Raw genomic sequence first — 20,012 nt, forward strand, 5'->3', positions numbered from 1 at the left:
TTCAGACCCTTCGACTTTTTCCACATTTTGTTAACCTGTTGGGGATAGGGGCAGTATTTGCACGGCCGGATAAAAAACGTACCCGATTTAATCTGGTTACTACTCCTGCCCAGTAACTAGAATATGCATATAATTGTTTGATTTGGATAGAAAACACCCTAAAGTTTCTAAAACTGTTTGAATGGTGTCTGTGAGTATAACAGAACTCATTTGGCAGGCCAAAACCTGAGAAGATTCCAAACGGGAAGCGCTCTCTCTGACTATTTCTTGGCCTTCTTGATCATCTATAACCAAAACAGGGGATCTCTGGCATTACGTGACATTTTCTAATGCTCCCATAGGCTCTCAGAAGGCGCCAGAACGATGAATGGTGACTTTGAAGGCCATGGCTGAAAAACAGTAGCGCATTTGGATAGTGGTCGATCTGAGGACAATGAGACTGAGGCGCGTGCACAGGCGACACCAAGTTTTTATTTTTCGTCTTTGAACTAAAACAGGGTTTCCCGGTCGGAATATTATCGCTTTTTTACGAGAAAAATCGCATAAAAATTGATTTTAAACCGCGTTTGACATTCTTCGAAGTACGGTAATGGAATATTTTGAATTTTTTTGTCACGAAACGCGTCGGGCACTTCACCCTTCTTTACCCTTCGGATAGTGTCTTGAACGCACAAACAAAACGCCGCTATTTGGATATAACTATGGATTATTTTGAACCAAACCAACATTTGTTATTGAAGTAGAAGTCCTGGGAGTGCATTCTGACGAAGAACAGCAAAGGTAATCCAATTTTTCTTATAGTAAATCTTAGTTTGGTGAGTGACACACTTGGTGGGTGTCAAAATAGCTAGCCTGTGATGCCGGGCTATCTACTCAGAATATTGCAAAATGTGCTTTCACCGAAAAGCTATTTTAAAATCGGACATAGCGATTGCATAAAGGAGTTCTGTATCTATAATTCTTAACATAATTATATTTTTTGTAAACGTTTATCGTGAGTAATTTAGTAAATTCACCGGAAGTGTTCGGTGGGAATGCTAGTCACATGCTAATGTAAAAAGCTGGTTTTTGATATAAATATGAACTCGATTGAACAAAACATGCATGTATTGTGTAACATAATGTCCTAGGTGTGTCATCTGATGAAGATCATCAAAGGTTAGTGCTGCATTTAGCTGTGGTTTTGGTTTTTGTGACATTATATGCTAGCTTGAAAAATGGGTGTCTGATTATTTCTGGCTGGGTACTCTGCTGACATAATCTAATGTTTTGCTTTCGTTGTAAAGCCTTTTTGAAATTGGACAGTGTGGTTAGATTAACGAGAGTCTTGTCTTTAAAATGGTGTAAAATAGTCATATGTTTGAGAAATTGAAGTAATAGCATTTCTAAGGTATTTGAAAATCGCGCCACGGGATTCCACTGGCTGTTGAGTAGGTGGGACGCTAGCTCATAGAGGTTAAGTTACAGCCTTATTCAAAAATTGATTCAATTGTTTGTTTTGTCTCGTAAATCTCCAGACAATAGCCCATAATGACAAAGCAAAAATAGGTTTTTAGAAATTGTAGCAAATGTATATAACCTCAGCAAAAAAAGAAATGTACCTTTTTCAGGACCCTGTCTTTCGAAGATAATCCGTAAAAATCCAATTAACTTCACAGATCTTCATTGTAAAGGGTTTAAACACTGTTTCCCATGCTTGTTCAATTAACCATAAACAATTAATGAACATGCACCTGTGGAACGGTCGTTAAGACACTAACAGCTTACAGACGGTAGGCAATTAAGGTCATGGTTATGAAAACGTAGGACACTAAAGAGTCCTTTCTACTGACTCTGTAAAAACCCAAAAGAAAGATGCCCAGGGTCCCTGCTCATCTGTCAACGTGCCTTAGGCATGCTGCAAGGAGGCATGAAGACTGTAGATGAGGCCAGGGCAATAAATTGCAATGTCCGTACTGTGAGATGCCTAAGACAGCGCTACAGGGAGACAGGACGGACAGCTGATCGTCCCCGCAGAGGCAGACCACGTGGAACAACACCTGCACAGGATCAGGACATCCGAACATCACACCTGCGGGACAGGTACACCGGCAACAACGTCGCCTATGGGCACAAACCCACCGTCGCTGGACCAGACAGGACTGACAAAAAGTGCTATTCACTGACGAGTCACGGTTGTCTCACCAGGGGTGATGGTCAGAGTCACGTTTATCGTCGAAGGAATGAGCATTACACCGAGGCCTGTACTCTGGAGCGGGATCGATTTGGAGGTGGAGGATCCATCATTGTCTGGGGCGGTGTGTCACAGCAGCATCATCAGACTGAGCTTGTCGTCATTGCAGGCAATCTCAATGCCGTTGGAAAACAGTAAAAGCACAGAAGAATACAAATTCCTTTTCTTCCCTGCCTAAGCAAGTTCTGACTCCGGCATCATAACTGAGAAGAATGGAATAAGTGACGCTTCAATCATCATTTTATTTCGGCAGCATTTGTATTTGAGAGAAACGGTGCTTTAATTGACCCTTGTCAATCAATCGACAGCTCTTCCAGCACCTAGCTGACTCGACTGTTAAACCCATCAACTTCGAGTGAATCTTTGTTTTCATTTCAACAATTTACTATATGTGATGTGCTAGATGCCTTGCTTAAGACTGTTGGAAAATCCACTGGGGCTGATATGTTGGATCCATTTTTGCTGCAGCTCTCTCAACTCCCGATTTCTAAATCATTAAATCATATGTTTAACCTGATGACTATTTCTGGTACTATCCCCAAGATATGGAAGGCGGCCAATATACAACCCCTTCACAAGGGTGGTGACCCCTGACTTAAATAATTATTGGCCTATTTCTAAACTTTCTTGCCTAGCAAAAATATTAGAATCCTTGATTATCTCTTAGCTAAGAACTTTGAAATGTATTCTAAATGTACATCAGTCGGGTTTTAGACCAGGTCATTGCATCATCTCAGCTGCATCCCTAGTTATAAATCATGTGGTTAACGCTGTGGATAAAAGGAAACGTTGTGCTGCCCTCTTCATTGACCTGTCGAAGGCTTTCAATACTTTTGATCACTCACTGCTAATTCAGACGCTTTCCTCAATTGGCCTAGAGCAGCCTGAATGTAGCTTGTTTAAAAATTATTTGACAGATAGAACACAATGTACAGTGCATTCGGAAAGTATTCAAACCCACTGAATTTTTTCCACATTTTTTAACGGTACAGCCTTATTCTAAAATGTATTAAATAAAACCTCCTCAGCAATCTACACACAATACCCCATAATGACAAAGCCAAAACTGTTTATTTAGACATTTTTCCAAATGTATTAAAATTATTATTTACATATTCACCCTTTGCTATGAGATTCGAAATTGAGCTCAGGTGCTTCCTGTTTCCGTTGATCATCCTTGAGATGTTTCTACAACTTGGAGTCCCCTTGTGGTAAATTCAATTGATTGGACATGATTTGGGAAGGCACACACCTTTCTATATAAGGTCCCACAGTTGACAGTGCATGTCAGAACTCCGAGATAGGATTGTGTCAAGGCACAGATCTGGGGAAGGGTACAAAACATTTCTGCAGCATTGAAGGTCCTCAAGAACACAGTTGCCGCCATCATTCTTACATGGAAGAAATTTGGAACCACCAAGAATCTTCCTAGAGCTGGCCGCCCTGTCAAACTGAGCAATCGGGGGAGAAGGGCCTTGGTCAGGGAGGTGACCAAGAGCCCAATGGTCACTCTGACAGAGCTCCTATGTGGAGAATCTTCCAGAAGGACAACCATCTCTGCAGCACTCCACCAATCAGGCCTTTATGGTAGTGTGGCCAGACGGAAGCCACTCCTCGGTAAAAGGCATATGACAGCTCGCTTGGAGTTTGCTAAAAGGCACCAAAAGACTCTCAGACCATGAGAAACAAGATTCTCTGGTCTGATGAAACAAAGATTGAACTCTTCGGCCTGAATGCCAAGTGTCACGTCTGTAGGAAACCTTTCACCATCCCTACGGTGAAGCATGGAGGTGGCAGCATCATGCTGTGGGGATGTTTGTCAGTGGCAGGGACTGGGAGACTAGTCAGGAAAGATGAACGGAGCAAAGTACAGACAGATCCTTGATGAAAACCTGCTTCAGAACGCTCAGGACCTCAGACTGGGGTGAAGGTTCACCTTCCAACAGGACAGCGACCCTAAGCACAAAGCCAAGACAATGCAGGAGTTGCTTTGGGACAACTCTTTGAATGTCCTTGAGTGACCCAGCCAGAGCCTGGACTTGAACCAGACTGAACATCATCCACATCCAACCTGACAGAGCATGAGAAGATCTGCAGAAAAGAATGGGAGAAACTCCCCAAATACAGGTGTGCCAAGCTTGTAGGCTGTAATTGCTGAAAAAGGTGCTTCAACAAAGTACTGAGTAAAGAATCTGAATACTTATGTAAAAGTGATATTTAGGTTTTTAATAAATTTATGGGGTAGTGTGTGTAGATTAGGGCTGTTGGGGTGACCGTATTACTGCCACACCGGTGGTCACGAGTCAGTCAAATTCCACATGACCATTTAGTCACGGTAATTAGGCTTCTCCAAGCTCCAATGCTGCTAATGGTCATTAGTAGCCAACCAAATGTGCTAACTGCCTGGTACTCAGCACTCTATTGTCCCTCTAATCACTATGACATCAATGCAAATGCCATCGAAAATTTAATCAAACACTTCATGAGAGTCCATGAGGTCATGTTGCACAACATTTCTATAGGCGATGCAATTGTGCGAGAAAACAGATTGATGGCCTCTCTTAAAAAGAGAAGAATCCCATCAGCTTTCTATAGGCTAAGCCTACTATATTTATTTCTCAACTTTCCTAATATTAAGCAAATATAAAACACCTTGCTTATCTTTACAACAGGAGTATGAAAGTATGAAAAAGAACCACAGGAAAAGTGTCCTCCATTCGCTATTTAAGTGCAGAGATGACATGTATTTTTTCCCCTGCCCGTTTCAAGTCAGGTGCATGTTAATGGTCCATTCTAAATCAAAACGAACTTCACACATATATTATTTAGTATATGTAAAGCCAAGATTAAATCAAGAATAGTCTGATGGGTGATAATATTAGCCTATCACTTACAAATTATATGTTATCACTTGTGAATGATGAACAGGTTAAGGCAAGAAACGATACTTAATTTTCTTTACTTTGTCGAATCCTAGTCGCACACCTCATGTTTTGATAAGGTTTGTATCACAACTAAAGTGGCCAAATAACTTCTTAAAAAGAAGCACATTAATCCACTTTACAATACTGTATGCAGCACGAGTTTCAAGTTTTGGGAAGATCATTTTCACCATAAAAATGCACCTTTATAATAAAAGCATAACATGCATAATCACATTTGTGGTCAATTTTGATGTTTTCCCGCTAATGGAACATTCGCGCTTATAGCCTACTGCCGTGTGTGCAACGCTGCGCTTATAATGTGAAGAAAGTGTAATAGTTGATCAACATTTTCAGCTAAACATTCTGATGTGTTGCGTCAGCCTCATTCGGCAAAAACCTTTCATATTTTTTTATTATAGTGGTTGTGTTAATTTGGGATCTATCGCATCCCACAACTGTCCCAGATTTTGTTTGGAATATTTATTTCTCGCACAGAATAGCTCAACTTTTGTAGATTGACATAGGCTAGTGCTTTTGCTGCTCTTCAGGCCTACTCATCTTGTTGGCTGACAAAAAGTAAATGTGGACAGTTCTTACAATATCTTCAATATGCACCTCGGAATTTGATAAGGACACGGACAGTTGCGTCCCCGATGTGTCTATCTTCACTTATAGCCTGTGTGAAAGACCAGCTGACGTGATGGAGAGCTGTGTGAGTGAGGTGAGTGGTGCTTCGGAGCAGGCAGCACACAGGGAGAAGGGCTGCAAAAGGCATGTTTTTTTTTTAGGGTGCATTATGGCCAGACAAACGGGATGCCGCTGGGAAATTGGAAGCATTATCAAGTGTAAATGAGAGACTGACGAAGTGTGTACAGCCTGCGCAAAAAACAAAGCAGAGTTCATGCCTTTCAAGCAACTTTTTTCAAATCATCATTAGTCACATCATGCAGCCTTACAATGTATTAAAAATAAAAACATATAGCCCAATGTTTGTAGAACAACTAACGTTTCATTAATAACTCTAAATGAAGCATAAAAGAGTACCTATTTCTTTGTTAACCGCTCAACACAGAATAGCCGCATTTGCGCACTCCATCAAATCGTTTGGAGAAAAATAGCCTTTCTATTTTATTCAGCTTTGTTCAATTGTATTCTTCATACTATAAAATAATGCCACGGAATTCTAAGAAAATCTAGTCTGCTAAATGATATGGCATAGCCAGATCAGGACCTAACATAAGGACAACTCAGAGTATGCTATTCTGTTCTTCTGAAATAGACTACATTTCCTTCATATCATGTTTCTTTAGACCCGTCTAAAATAAATAATGGTTTTATTGTGAAGGTGTAGGCTATATTACATTAATTTATTAGACTATGAAGCAAAATGTAGATGTTCCAAAGGTCTGCATCAGTGGCTTGTAGGCTGTGTGTGGAACCATTTTAGAATTAGGCTGTAATGTGGAAAAAGTCAAGGGGTCTGAATATTTTCCGAATGCACTGTTTATGTACTGATGTTAAAACGGGTTTACTGGATATTACAAAAGGTGTCCCGCGGGGGTTGATTCTGGGTCCTGTAATTTTCACTGTTCACAATAACAATATCAACTTGTCTGTAAAAAATGTTAACGTGCACTTGTATGCCGATGATACTGTTGTGTATGCTATTGTCCCCACGGTTGACCAGGCTCTATCTGAACTATAGTCTGCCTTCTTTGTATTACTGAATGCAGGTAAAAAAAACTAAGTATATGTTATTCTCCAGCACATAAACAATTCTGATGATTTAAGCCTATGTACATTTACATTTAAGTCATTTAGCAGACGCTCTTATCCAGAGCGACTTACAAATTGGTGCATTCACCTTATGATATCCAGTGGAACAACCACTTTACAATAGTAAATCTAAATCTTTTAGGGGGGGGGGGGGGGTGTTAGAAGGATTACTTTGTCCTATCCCAGGTATTCCTTAAAGAGGTGAGGTTTCAGGTGTCTCCGGAAGGTGGTGATGTACTTTGGATAGAGTCCATATTGATCATGTCTGTGCCCACAAATATCTGGGCATCTGGATAGATGAAACGCTGTCTTTTAAAAAACATAATGATCAGTTAGTTAAGAAGCTGAGAATAAAATGGGCTTCTTGTATAGAAATAGGTCCTGCAACTCACTAAAGAGTAGAAAGCAGATTATTCAGTTGACGTTCCTATCGGTTGTCGACTATTGCAACATCCTCTATATGAACGTAACTGCCACTTTATTGAAGCCGTTAAATGCAGTTTATCGTAGTGCACTGTGCTTTATTTCAGGCAACAATTTTTGTAATCAGCCCTATTTGATGTCACATAGGCTGATACATTTTTTTTAATTTAACCTTAATTTAACTAGGCAGGTTAGTTTAGAACACATTCTTATTTACAATGGCAGCCTACCAAAAGGCAAAAGGCCTCCGGCGGGGACGGGGGCGGGGATGAAAATAAAAATAAATACAAAAAAAGATATAGTACAAAAACACACATCACAACAAGAGACAACAACACTACATAAGAGAGACCGAAGACAACAACATAGCAAGGTAGCAGCACGTGACAACACAGCATGGTAGCAACATAACATGACAACAACATGATAGAAACACAACATGGCAGCAGCACATGGTAGCAGCAAAAAACATGGTACAAAGGTATTGGGCACAGACAACAACACAAAGGGCAAGAAGATAGAGACAACAATACATCACCCAAAGCAGCCACAACTGTCAGTAAGTGTGTCCATGATTGAGTCTTTGAATGAAGAGATTGAAATAAAACTGTCCAGTTTGAGTGTTTGTTGCGTCTCGTTCCAATACCTAGCTGCAGCGAATTGAAAAGACGAGTGACCCAGGAATGCGTGCGCTTTGGGGACCTTTAACAGAATGTGACTGGCAGAACAGGTGTTGTATGTGGAGGATGAAGGCTGCAGTAAATATCTCAGATAGGGGGGAGTGAGGCCTAAGAGGGTTTAATAAATATGCATCAACCAGTGGGTCTTGCGACTGGTATACAGAGATGACCTGTTTACTGAGGAGTACAGAGTGCAGTGATGTGTCCTATAAAGAGCATTGGTGGCAAATCTGATGGCCGAATGGTAAAGGAAATCTAGCCGCTCGAGAGCACCCTCAACTGACGATCTATAAACTACGACTCCGTAATCTAGCATGGGTAGGATGGTCATCTGAATCAGGGTTAGTTTGGCAGCTGGGGTGAAAGAGGAGCAATTAAGATAGAGGAAACCAAGTCTAGATTTAACTTTAGCCTGCAGCTTTGATATGTGCTGAGAGAAGGACAGTGTACCGTCTAGCCATGCTCCCAAGTACTTGTATGAGGTGACTACCTCAAGCTCTAAACCCTCAGAGGTAGTAATCACACCTGTGGGGAGAGGGGCATTCTTCTTACCAAACCACATGACCTTTGTTTTGGAGGTATTCAGAACAAGGTTAAGGGCAGAGAAAGCTTGTTGGACATTAAGAAAGCTTTGTTGTAGTGTTTAACACAAAATCCAAGGAGGGCCCAGCTGAGTATAAGACTTTCATCTGCATATAAATGGATGAGAGAGAGCTTCCTACTGCCTGAGCTGTGTTGTTTATGTAAATTGAGAAGAGCGTGGGGCCTAGGATTGAGCCTTGGGGTCCTCCCTTGGTGACAGGCAGGGTCGCAGAGTACGACCCTGCCTTACACAGGAAGCAGCGCAGGTCCTAATCCAGGCACTTGTCATCTCCCGTCAGGATTACTGCAACTCGCTGCTGGCGGGGCTCCCTGCCTGTGCCATTAAACCCCTACAACTCATCCAGAACGCCGCAGCCCGTCTGGTGTTCAACCTTCCCAAGTTCTCTCACATCACCCCGCTCTTCCGCACACTCCACTGAGGAAGCACAGTTGCCGCTCAGCCCAGTCAAAACTGTTCGCTGCTCTGGCACCCCAATGGTGGAACAAGCTCCCTCACGACGCCAGGACAGCGGAGTCAATCACCACCTTCCGGAGACACCTGAAACCCCACCTCTTTAAGGAATACCTGGGATAGGATAAAGTAATCCTTCTAACCCCCCCCCCCAAAAATATAGAGATGTACTATTGTAAAGTGGTTGTTCCACTGGATATCATAAGGTGAATGCACCAATTTGTAAGTCGCTCTGGATAAGAGCGTCTGCTAAATGACGTAAATGTAAAATGTAAATGTAAATGAATGGGCACATTGAAAATCTCTTCCCAATATTTTGCAATTTATATGGCACAGCTATCAGTTTTTGGTCCTTAAATGAAATTGGTATATGTTTTTATTTATCACACTTTTCTTTAACCATTTATGTTCATTAATACAGAGCCGACATACAAGTTCCTTACTTTACATTTACATTTGACATTTTAGTCATTTAGCAGACACTCTTATCCAGAGCGACTTACAGTAGTGAATGCATACATTTCATTTCTGTGCTGGCCCCCCGTGGGAATCGAACCCACAACCCTGGCGTTGCAAACACCATGGTCTACCAACTGAGCTACAGGGAAGGCTCTTCCCCTTCTACTTCCCTCTTCCATTTTTGTGGTAATGCTGCAATTAATTGGTTGTAATTTTGGGTAGAGCAGACATTTCCATATGTCTGTTTGCTGCATGTGTGACATCACTCCACCAGTCCTATTTATAATATCATTCACTAAAATTATACCTTTTTAAAACATTTCTTCGAAAAATAGTTTTTAATCAATTACCGTAAATTCCGGACTATAAGCCGCAACTTTTTTCCCACGCTTTGAACATCGCGGATTAAACAATGACGCGGCTAATATATGGATTTTTCCCGCTTTCAATTTTTTTTCTTCCAAAAAAACACATTCCGTGACGTGCACAGAATTTTGGCAGCATGAAGCTTTCATTAGACCAATGAAATTACCAAACGGGTTAAGGTTAAACAACTTTTTTGTTTACTGTTTAGATTAAATCGAGCGCTCTCAACCTTCCCATCATTCTGATTACGGTAGTCATTTTGTCACCCTCATCATGGCAAAGACACGGAGAAATGCATATGATGCAGCTTTCAAGTTGAAGACGATTGATCTGGCTGTTGGAAAAAGAAATAGAGCTGCTGCACGGGAGCTTGGTCTTAATGAGTCGATAAGACGTTGGAAACAGCACCTTGAGGAATTGATTCAGTGCAAAAAGACAACTAAAGCTTACTGCTAATTTTAATTTTTTTGTTACAAGCCGTGTTTTGTTAAAGCCTATTTATTTTTGTTACAAGCCGTGTTTCGTTAAAGCCTGTGTAAAGTTCATTTGTTTCAATGTACCGGTAGGCACCTGTGGCTTATAGACATGTGCGGCTTATTTATGTTCAAAATAATATTATTTTTTTTAAATTCAGTGGGTGCGGCTTATATTCTGGTGCGCTTAATAGTCCGGAAATTACGGTACTATATTTGAATTTAACCACAATATTTGTTGTATTATTTGTTCTGCCTTTTCAGGTGGATTAAACTGAAATTGCAACCAACTTTCTAAGGCTTGTTTAAAAAATAAGGATATTTTGGAGATTATTTCCTTTTCAAACAACCGAAAGTGGGCAGGTGTAATCTGAATAAAGGGAAAAAGGCCCTTCTTGAACATAGGATGAGACATTTGTACCAATTTACTAGAAAACCAGTTTGGATTTAAATATAACTTTCGTATGACTGATGCCTTTAGTGAGAGGTCTAATGCTTTAATATTTAATAATTTCTGCCCTCCGAATTCATATTCGTTATATAAATAGACCCTTTTAATTTTATCTGGCTTGCCGTTCCAAATAAAATGGAATATTTTTTGTTCATATAATTTAAAAAGCAGGTCACTAGGTGTAGGCAAAACCATAAGCAAATAGGTAAACTGTGATATGATTAAAGAGTTAATCAGGGTGATTTTTCCACAAATGGACAGGTATTTTCCTTTCCATGGTAGCAAGATTTTATCTATTTTTGCTAACTTTCTATAAAAATGTATTGGAGTGAGATCATTTCTTTCTTTTGGGATTTGTATACCGAGTATGTCCACATCTCCATCAGACCATTTAATTGGTAAACTACATGGTAATGTAAAATGTGCATTTTTTTGTGATCCAATACGGAATATCATAATTTGGTTTTAATCCAGAGGATAGCAACAGTATCTAGATCCTCTATGAGGCCGTGGAGAGACTAATTGTGGTTTTATAAGAAAACATGAATCATCGGCGTACAATGACACCTTGGTTTTTAAGCCACGGATTTCTAATCCCTTAATATTATTGTTTGAGCTAATCTTAACAGCTAACATTTCAATGGCAATAATAAATAAATATGCTGATAGTGGACAACCTTGTTTTACTCCTCTAGATAGTTTAAAACTTTCTGAGATGTAGCCATTATTTACTATTTTACACCTAGGGTTACTATACATAACTTTAACTCATTTTATAAGAGATTCCCCAAAATTGAAATATTCTAGGCATTTATATATAAACTCCAGTCGTACTTTATCAAAAGCCTTTTCAAAATCAGCTATGAAAACCAGGCCTGGTGTCCCCGAAATGTCATAGTATTCTATTGTTTCCAGTACTTGTCTTATATTATCTCCAATGTATCAGCCATGTAAAAAACCTGTCTGATTAGGATGAATAATATCTGACAATACTTCCTTAATTCTATGCGCCAAGCATTTGCTAGGATTTTTGCATCACAACACTGAAGTGTAAGAGGTCTCCAATTTTTTAAATGGACTGGATCTTTATATATACCATTTGGGTCCTGTTTCAGTAATAATGATACCAGACCTTGTTGTGTGTCTGATAATCTACCATTTATATAGGAGTGGTTAAAACATGCTAATAATGGTACTTTGAGTATATCAAAACAAGTTTTGTATACTTCCACTGGTATGCCATCCAGCCCTGGATTTTTCCCATCCTTAAAGGCCCCAATTGCGTCAAGAAGTTCCTCCTCTGTAATTTGGCCTTCACATGAGTCTTTCTGTACAGATGTTAATTTTACATTATTATTAGGGAAAAGAAACATTCAGTTAGTGGAGATAGAGGAACCTGAAACGAAAACATATTCTTAAAATACTTTACTTCCTCTTTCAAAATATAATTTGGTGAATCATGCGTGACTCCATCATTTGTAACAAGTTAATACATTTTTTTTGGTAGCATTAATATATTGAAGATTGAAAAAGAATTTGGTGCATTTTTCCCCATATTCCATCCAGTTCGCTTTATTTTTATAATATATTACACTGGATCTTTCTTGAATAAGTTCCTCCATTTGTTTTTGTTTTTCCTCCAACTTATTCTGTGCCTCTATGGTACCGTTTTTATTGCTATCTAACTGTACTGTTAGTCCTTCAATTTCCTTTGTTTAATATGGACTCTTGTGATCTAAATTGCTTTTGTTTTATAGATGAGTACTGAATTGCATGGCCTCTAAAGGCACACTTAAAAGTGTCCCATACAATAAGGGTATCTGCTGTACCTATGTTATGTGAAAAAGTCAGTTATAAATTCTTCTGTCCTAGTTAACCCACTCTTCCTAGTCATTGTAAATAAGAATTTGTTCTTAACTGACTTGCCTAGTTAAATAAAAAATACATGTAAAAAAATGTCTCTCTCACAGGTGCAACAAATATAGCCTCTTACATGCATCAAAATATGTTAATACATCAGAAACAACAATACCATGCGCCCACTAGTGGTGAAAAGGGTTCTGGCACTCCAAAGATACGGTAACCATTAGAAATTCAATAATTCTATCCCCAGCCACAAAATGTACCATATTTTACAGTATGCTGCAGTAAAACATAGTATTTTACTGTTGATAATACCCAACATTACTGTATAAATTACAAATCAAATCACATTTTATTTTGATATTATTTGATATAGTGTATAGAAATGTTGCGCAATAAGAACACATTTCATTCCACGTATCAACAAGCTATTTTAGGAGCTGAATTTCTCCAACTCTGTTCCTTGAGAGCTAACCCTCCTGAAGGTTTTCGCTCCAACCTCAGATGTTACTAACCTATTTCAGCTTATCAACCAGCTAATTATCAGCCTCACATTCCAAAATGTGTTCCAATGGCATGAAGTGTTTGATTTGATTTTTGATTATATTTGCATTGATGTCAGAGTGATTAGAGGGACAATAGAGCGCCGAGTACGAGGCCATTAGCAAGTTTGGTAGGCTACTAATGACCATCAGTGGTACGAGTGGCGGCATTCATACAGAGCGCAGTTTTGGAGTAGCCTTGTTACCGTAACTCAGCGGTCACGTAGAATTTGACTGTGGTCATAACTGGTGACTGCCGGTGTGGCTGTAATACGGTCACCTTAACAACCCTATTGGAGCGTCTTCATCCTCCACTGACAGAGGTGTTGGAGGGAAAGAGAGCAACAACACTCATCCCTGTCCATCAGGCTCCACCCAGAGTGGAGGCTGGGAGAGAGGGGGTGAGAGAAAGAGGGAGCGAGGGAGGAGAAAAGAACAGTGTGTGCGTTGTAAATATTTTGTGTGTGAAAGAGTGATATTCGTATGAAAGACCGACTGCAGTATATGTTCTTCTGCAGGTGTTCTCAGGCGAGTGTGTGTGTACAAGTGTTTGTGTACAAAATAGAGACTTAGTCTGATAGAAAGAATACAGTATATTGTATTTGTGTGTGCATATGACAACTTCTACAGAAGCCCATACAGTAGTGTAAAGACAGTAGTACTGACCTGTCCCAGCAGGAGGAGCTGGTCAGCACACTTCTTGGTGTGTTCATAACTGGACCTCTTCACCTCCTGTAGATGGACTCGCTCCAACTGGAACCTCTGTTACAACATACAGAGAGCGAGATTGAGAGATGGAGAGAGAAAGAGGTGAAGAGATGGAGAGATTATTATTTAACATGTTCTTATCCAGATTCGTATCATTGAAATAAAAATCTATTTTACAAGAGAGACCTGTTTCAAGATGGCAGCCATCAACAGTTACTAAAGTTACACACATATAGTAAAGGTACATTCAATTACGTTATAAACAAAACATAGCAAACGCAATCCTCAAGTCACGTGGTACGAGTGGCAATCCCAATTGTCATCTAGATATTTAATCGTCCAACCTCTTAAATTTCCGAAATATAATATATTTTTTTGGCCTGGTGAGATTGTTTATGAGATCATTACATGAGTAGATATGGTGAAGAAGAGAAAGTATGAGAGACAGGAGATGGAGAGTAAGAAGGTAAAGGGATAGAGACTAGGTAAAGAGCAGACCATGTCATTACATTTTGTTTAAATATTCAAGAATCATTATGCTATTGCACTGCCACGCTTCACCAGACATTTATATTCCGCATCACCCCATCACAATGATTGCATTTAATGTTCACTGCAGGATAATTGATGGAACTCAGACAAATGCATGAAAGTGTTTTCAGAGCAAAGAAGAAAAGTAATAAAATCTAGAATTACATTGTCTAGTGGATAGACTTGATGGATTTTCCAAAACACAAGAGCTAATCAGAGTATTATAAGAGGACCGAGGAGAAGATACTGGGCAGAAGAAGTGCTGTGTACCACCCATTACCTAGTTAAATAAAGGTTAAATAAAAATAAATAAAATACCAAAGTTCTCTATGACAACTAAGGGGAGAGTGCTAAACACATATGTTCACTGCAGGTAAATGTAGTGTTCAGAACATGTTGGTGCAACAGTTGAAGATGGATAGAGGAAGAGAGGCTGTTTTGGTGCCATCATCATCTTCCCCATCTGCTACACCATCTTAGTTAACCTGCTAAAGCTAAAGAAGAGAGCAAAAGTGTGGAGGCGAGCTGAGCCTGATGAACAAAGAGACTGAAATTTGACAGAAATTGAAAAGTGTCTTGTTACTTGAAGTTGACCTTTGCTTGTCGTCTAAGTTCAGGGGGGGTTCTGTTTTAACATGTTCTGACCACAGTCCTGCCATGAATCTCCTGTGATGATCCAAAGGATCAGGTTACAGTGGATCAGCTCTACAGAGCTCTCTCTCTCTCGCAGAGGGGGAGAGGGATGGATGTGGGGGGGGGTTTATGACACCTCGATCGTAAACCATGGGCAGCAGACGATTCCTTCTGAGGCCTAATTTGGGCAAATGGAATGTCTCTGTGTTACAGAAGAGTTTACCGCCCAAGAACGTCAACATCAAACCATGGACACTGGGACAATATATTTCAAAATCCAAATATTGGGACTGATGAGAGATGGAATATGGAAAATGAACTTCTATTTTGGGATGTCATTAAAAGTTGCATGAAGACGTTATAACGAAAACATTGTAACTTGAAGAATTTTCATACAGTGCATGTCATGTTTACATGCTTTGCGTTGTGTGGAAAATATCCAGGATAAAGAGAATGTTTTGTGACGATAAGATTGTGATTTTATTTCTCTAACGAGATCATAGTAAATTGTGATACCTTGCCTTTTAACTAGCTACACCCCAGGGAACCCAGAGAGCGTGTCAGCAAGACGTAAACACCCCCTTTCTACCCGAGGGTATAAAGCGTTTTAGTTAAGAATTAACATATCAGACTAGAAGGGACACAAGCTGCAGCTGAGGCCTACAATTAGTTACGACCCCGAAATGCAACACGAGTTTGAAGAAGACAAAGGAACCTTATAACAATCAATGATACAGTTGAGTACTGAGACCTGTATCTAAGAATGTGAATTTCAGCAGGACCAAACGGTTCTTCTCTTCAAATCATTGTTTGTCTACACGGCTTTTATCACCACTCTGGGATCATTGGCATGGCTGATTAGCTGTCCTCAGGAGACTACTCCTCCAGAACGAGTGCAAGTAAACAGACAACTAAGAAGGACAATATGACATCTTGTGGACAATCAGAGACTTACACCTGAGAACGAAGGAGAAGGACTTTCAAAGAACAAGGCCTCTGTCAAACCCTTATCACTGAACCTGGCCCACGAAGACCTGGGCCCAATAGAGATACACCAACAAAGACCTTCAACGCGCAAAAAAAAAAAAAAAAAAAAAAAACATCCCCTTTTCAGGACCCTATCTTTCAAAGATAATTCGTCAAATCCAAATGACTTCACAGATCTTCATTATAAAGGTTTTAAACACTGTTTCCCATGCTTGTTCAATTAACCATAAACAATTAATGAACATCCACCTGTGGAACGGTCGTTAAGACACTAACAGTTTACAGACGGTAGGCAATTAAGGTCATAGTTATGAAAACTTAGGACACTAAAGAGTCCTTTCTACTGACTCTGAAAAAAAAAATAAAGAAACATACCCAGGGTCCCTGCTCATCTGTGTCAACTTGCCTTAGGCATGCTGCAAGGAGGCATGAAGACTGTAGATGTGGCCAGGGAAATAAATTGCAATGTCCGTACTGTGAGACGCCTAAGACAGCGCTACAGGGAGATGGGACAGACAGCTGATCGTCCTCGCAGTGGCAGACCACGTGTAACAACACCTGCACAGGATCGGTACATCCGAACATCACACCTGCGGGACAGGTACAGGATGGCAACAACAACTGCCTGAGTTACACCAGAAATGTACAATCCTTCCATCAGTGCTCAGACTGTCCGCAATAGGCTGAGAGAGGCTGGACTGAGGGCCTGTTGTAAGGCAGGTCCTCACCAGACATCACCGGAAACAACGTCACCTATGGGCACAAACCCACCGTCGCTGGACCAGACAGGACTGGGAAAAAGTGCTCTTCACTGACAAGTTGCAGTTTTGTCTCACCAGGGGTGATGGTCGGATTCACATTTATCGTCGAAGGAATGAGCGTTACACCGAGGCCTGTACTCTGGAGCGGGATCGATTTGGAGATGGAGGGTCCGTCATGGTCTGGGGTGGTGTGTCACAGCATCATCAGACTGAGCTTGTTGTCATTGCAGGTAATCTCAATGCTGTGCGTTACAGGGAAGACATCCTCCTCCCTCATGTGGTACCCTTCCTGCAGGCTCATCCTGACATGACCCTCCAGCATGACAATGCCACCAGCCATACTGCTCGTTCTGTGCGTGATTTCCTGCAAGACAGGAATGTCAGTGTTCTGCCATGGCCAGCGTAGAGCCCGGATCTCAATCCCATTGAGCATGTCTGGGACCTGTTGGATCGGAGGGTGAGGGCTAGGGCCATTCCACCCAAAAATGTCCGGGAACTTGCAGGTGCCTTGGTGGAAGAGTGGGGTAACATCTCACAGCAAGAACTGGCAAATATGGTGCAGTCCACGAGGAGGAGATGCACTGCAGTACTTCATGCAGCTGGTGGCCACACCAGATACTGACTGTTACTTTTGATTTGACCCCCCCCTTTGTTCAGGGACACATTATTCCATTTCTGTTAGGCACATGTCTGTTCAGTTTATGTCTCAGTTATTGAATCTTATGGTCATACAAATATTTACACATGTTAACCTCTCTGGCGCATGTGGGACGAACTCGTCCCACCTACGTAACAGCCACTGAAATCCAGTGGCGCGATTTTTGAATCGTTAGAAATACTATTACTTCAATTTCTCAAACATACGACTATTTTACAGCTATTTAAAGACAAGAATCTCGTTAATCTAACCCCACTGTCCGATTTCAAAAAGGCTTTACAACGAAAGCAAAACATTAGATTATGTCAGCAGAGTGCCCAGCCAGAAATAATCAGACACCCATTTTTCAAGCTAGCATATCATGTCACATAAACCCAAACCACAGCTAAATGCAGCACTAACCTTTTATGATCTTCATCAGATGACACACCTAGGACATTGTGTTATACAATACATGCATGTCTGTTCAATCAAGTTCATATTTATATCAAAAAACAGCTTTTTACATTAGCATGTGACGTTCAGAAAAAGCATAACCCCCGCAAACTTCCGGGGAATTTACTAACAGTTTGCTAAATTACTCACGATAAACGTTCACAAAAAGCATAACAATTATTTTAAGAATTATAGATACATTACTCCTCTATGCACTCGATATGTCCGATTTTAAAATAGCTTTTCGGATGATGCACATTTTGCAATAATCTAAGTACATAGCCCGGCATCACAGGGCTAGCTATTTAGATACCCACCCAGGTCAGCCTCCACCAAAATCACATTTCCTATAAGAAAAATGTTCTTACCTTGCTTGTTCTTCGTCAGAATACACTGCCAGGACTTCAACTTCAATAACAAATGTTGGTTTGGTCCCAAATAATCCATCGTTATATCCAAACAGCGACGTTTTGTTCGTGAGTTCTAGACACTATCAGAATGCTTCATCACGGTGTCGCGCATGGCGCATTGGCGTGACAAAAATGTCTAAATATTCCATTACCGTACTTCGAAGCATGTCAACCGCTGTTTAAAACTAATTTTTATGCCATTTATCTCGTAGATAAGTGATAATATTCCGACCGGGAATATGCATTGAGCCTAAACAGCCGAATAAAATTTCTCCTCAGGAGCGAATCGTGCACGCGCCTCATTCAAAGGTCCTCTGAGCAGCCACTTACAAAAGGTGATAATGTGTTTCAGCCTGAGGCTCCCTCGTAAACCTTCAGGTTTTTCGCGGGTTCTGAGAGCCTATTGGAGCCCTGGGAATTGTCACGTTACAGCTAAGATCCTTACTTTTCAATAAAAAGATGCAAGACGCACGACTCCTTGTCAGACAGGGTACTTCCTGCTTGAAACCTTGTCAGGTTTTTGCCTGCCATAGGAGTTCTGTTATACTCACAGACACCATTCAAACAGTTTTAGAAAATTCAGAGTGTTTTCTATCCAAACCTGAACAATAATATGCATATTCTAGCTTCTGAGTTGGTGTAGGAGGCAGTTAAAAATGGGCACATATTTTTTCCAAAATTCTCAATACTGCCCCCTATCCCAAACAGGTTTTAAGTTTGCTGAAAATAAAATGCAGTTGACAGTGAGGACGTTTCTTTTTTTCCTGAGTTTACATACATTACTTCTTACCCATAAGAGCGGCAGTTTGGGGCACGGTATTCGGACTAAACTAAGCGTAGTTTACAAATGTATCCAAGTGTTGTTTCTCTCGCGCTCTATATTTCCATCTTGAGTAACCAGTGTCATATTAGTCCACCAGGGACTTGTTGTCATCGTATTACGTTTCTATTCAATAACCTATACCGTGTGTATATGTGTATCTTATGTTATCAATTAGCTTATTAGTGAATAAATAACCAAATCAATTTGTGTGCTATGGAATGATCAGTGAGACCCGGGTTTGTGCAGATTGACGGAGTCTACGATGTTCAGAATGAGACTGATATGAGGAAATTATTAATTGATGACTGGTATGATATCTATATATTCATGAGTTAACCTCTTACATCTAGACATTCCGCTAGCGGAACACCTGCTCCAATATCCAATGATAGGCGTGGCGCGAATTACAAATTCCTCAAAAATACAAAAACTTCAATTTCTCAAACATATGACTATTTTACAGCATTTTAAAGACAAGACTCTCCTTTATCTAACCACACTGTCCGATTTCAAAAAGGCTTTACAGCGAAAGCAAAACATTAGATTGTCAGCAGAGTACCCAGCCAGAAATAATCAGACACCCATTTTTCAAGCTAGCATATAATGTCACAAAAAACAAAACCACAGCTAAATGCAGCACTAACCTTTGATGATCTTCATCAGATGACACGCCTAGGACATTTTGTTATACAATACATGCATGTTTTGTTCAATCAAGTTCATATTTATATCAAAAACCAGCTTTTTACATTAGCATGTGACGTTCAGAACTAGCATACCCCCGCAAACTTCCGGTGAATTTACTAAATTACTCACGATAAA

General features: G+C 40.3%; 1 protein-coding gene across 2 annotated transcripts in view; it reads right to left on the reverse strand.

Annotated features, from left to right (window-relative positions):
• wdr11 (WD repeat domain 11) overlaps nucleotides 1–20,012 on the reverse strand; it is a 229,569-nt gene that overhangs the window by 4,433 nt on the left and 205,124 nt on the right. For both annotated transcript variants that reach the window (XM_029753425.1, XM_029753424.1), the window contains exon 24: nucleotides 13,911–14,006. In XM_029753425.1, the coding sequence (XP_029609285.1) occupies nucleotides 13,911–14,006 (96 nt within the window). The remainder of the gene's footprint in view (nucleotides 1–13,910; nucleotides 14,007–20,012) is intronic.

The sequence above is a fragment of the Salmo trutta genome, chromosome 5, assembly GCF_901001165.1.
Source record: "Salmo trutta chromosome 5, fSalTru1.1, whole genome shotgun sequence".
NCBI lineage: Eukaryota > Metazoa > Chordata > Actinopteri > Salmoniformes > Salmonidae > Salmo > Salmo trutta.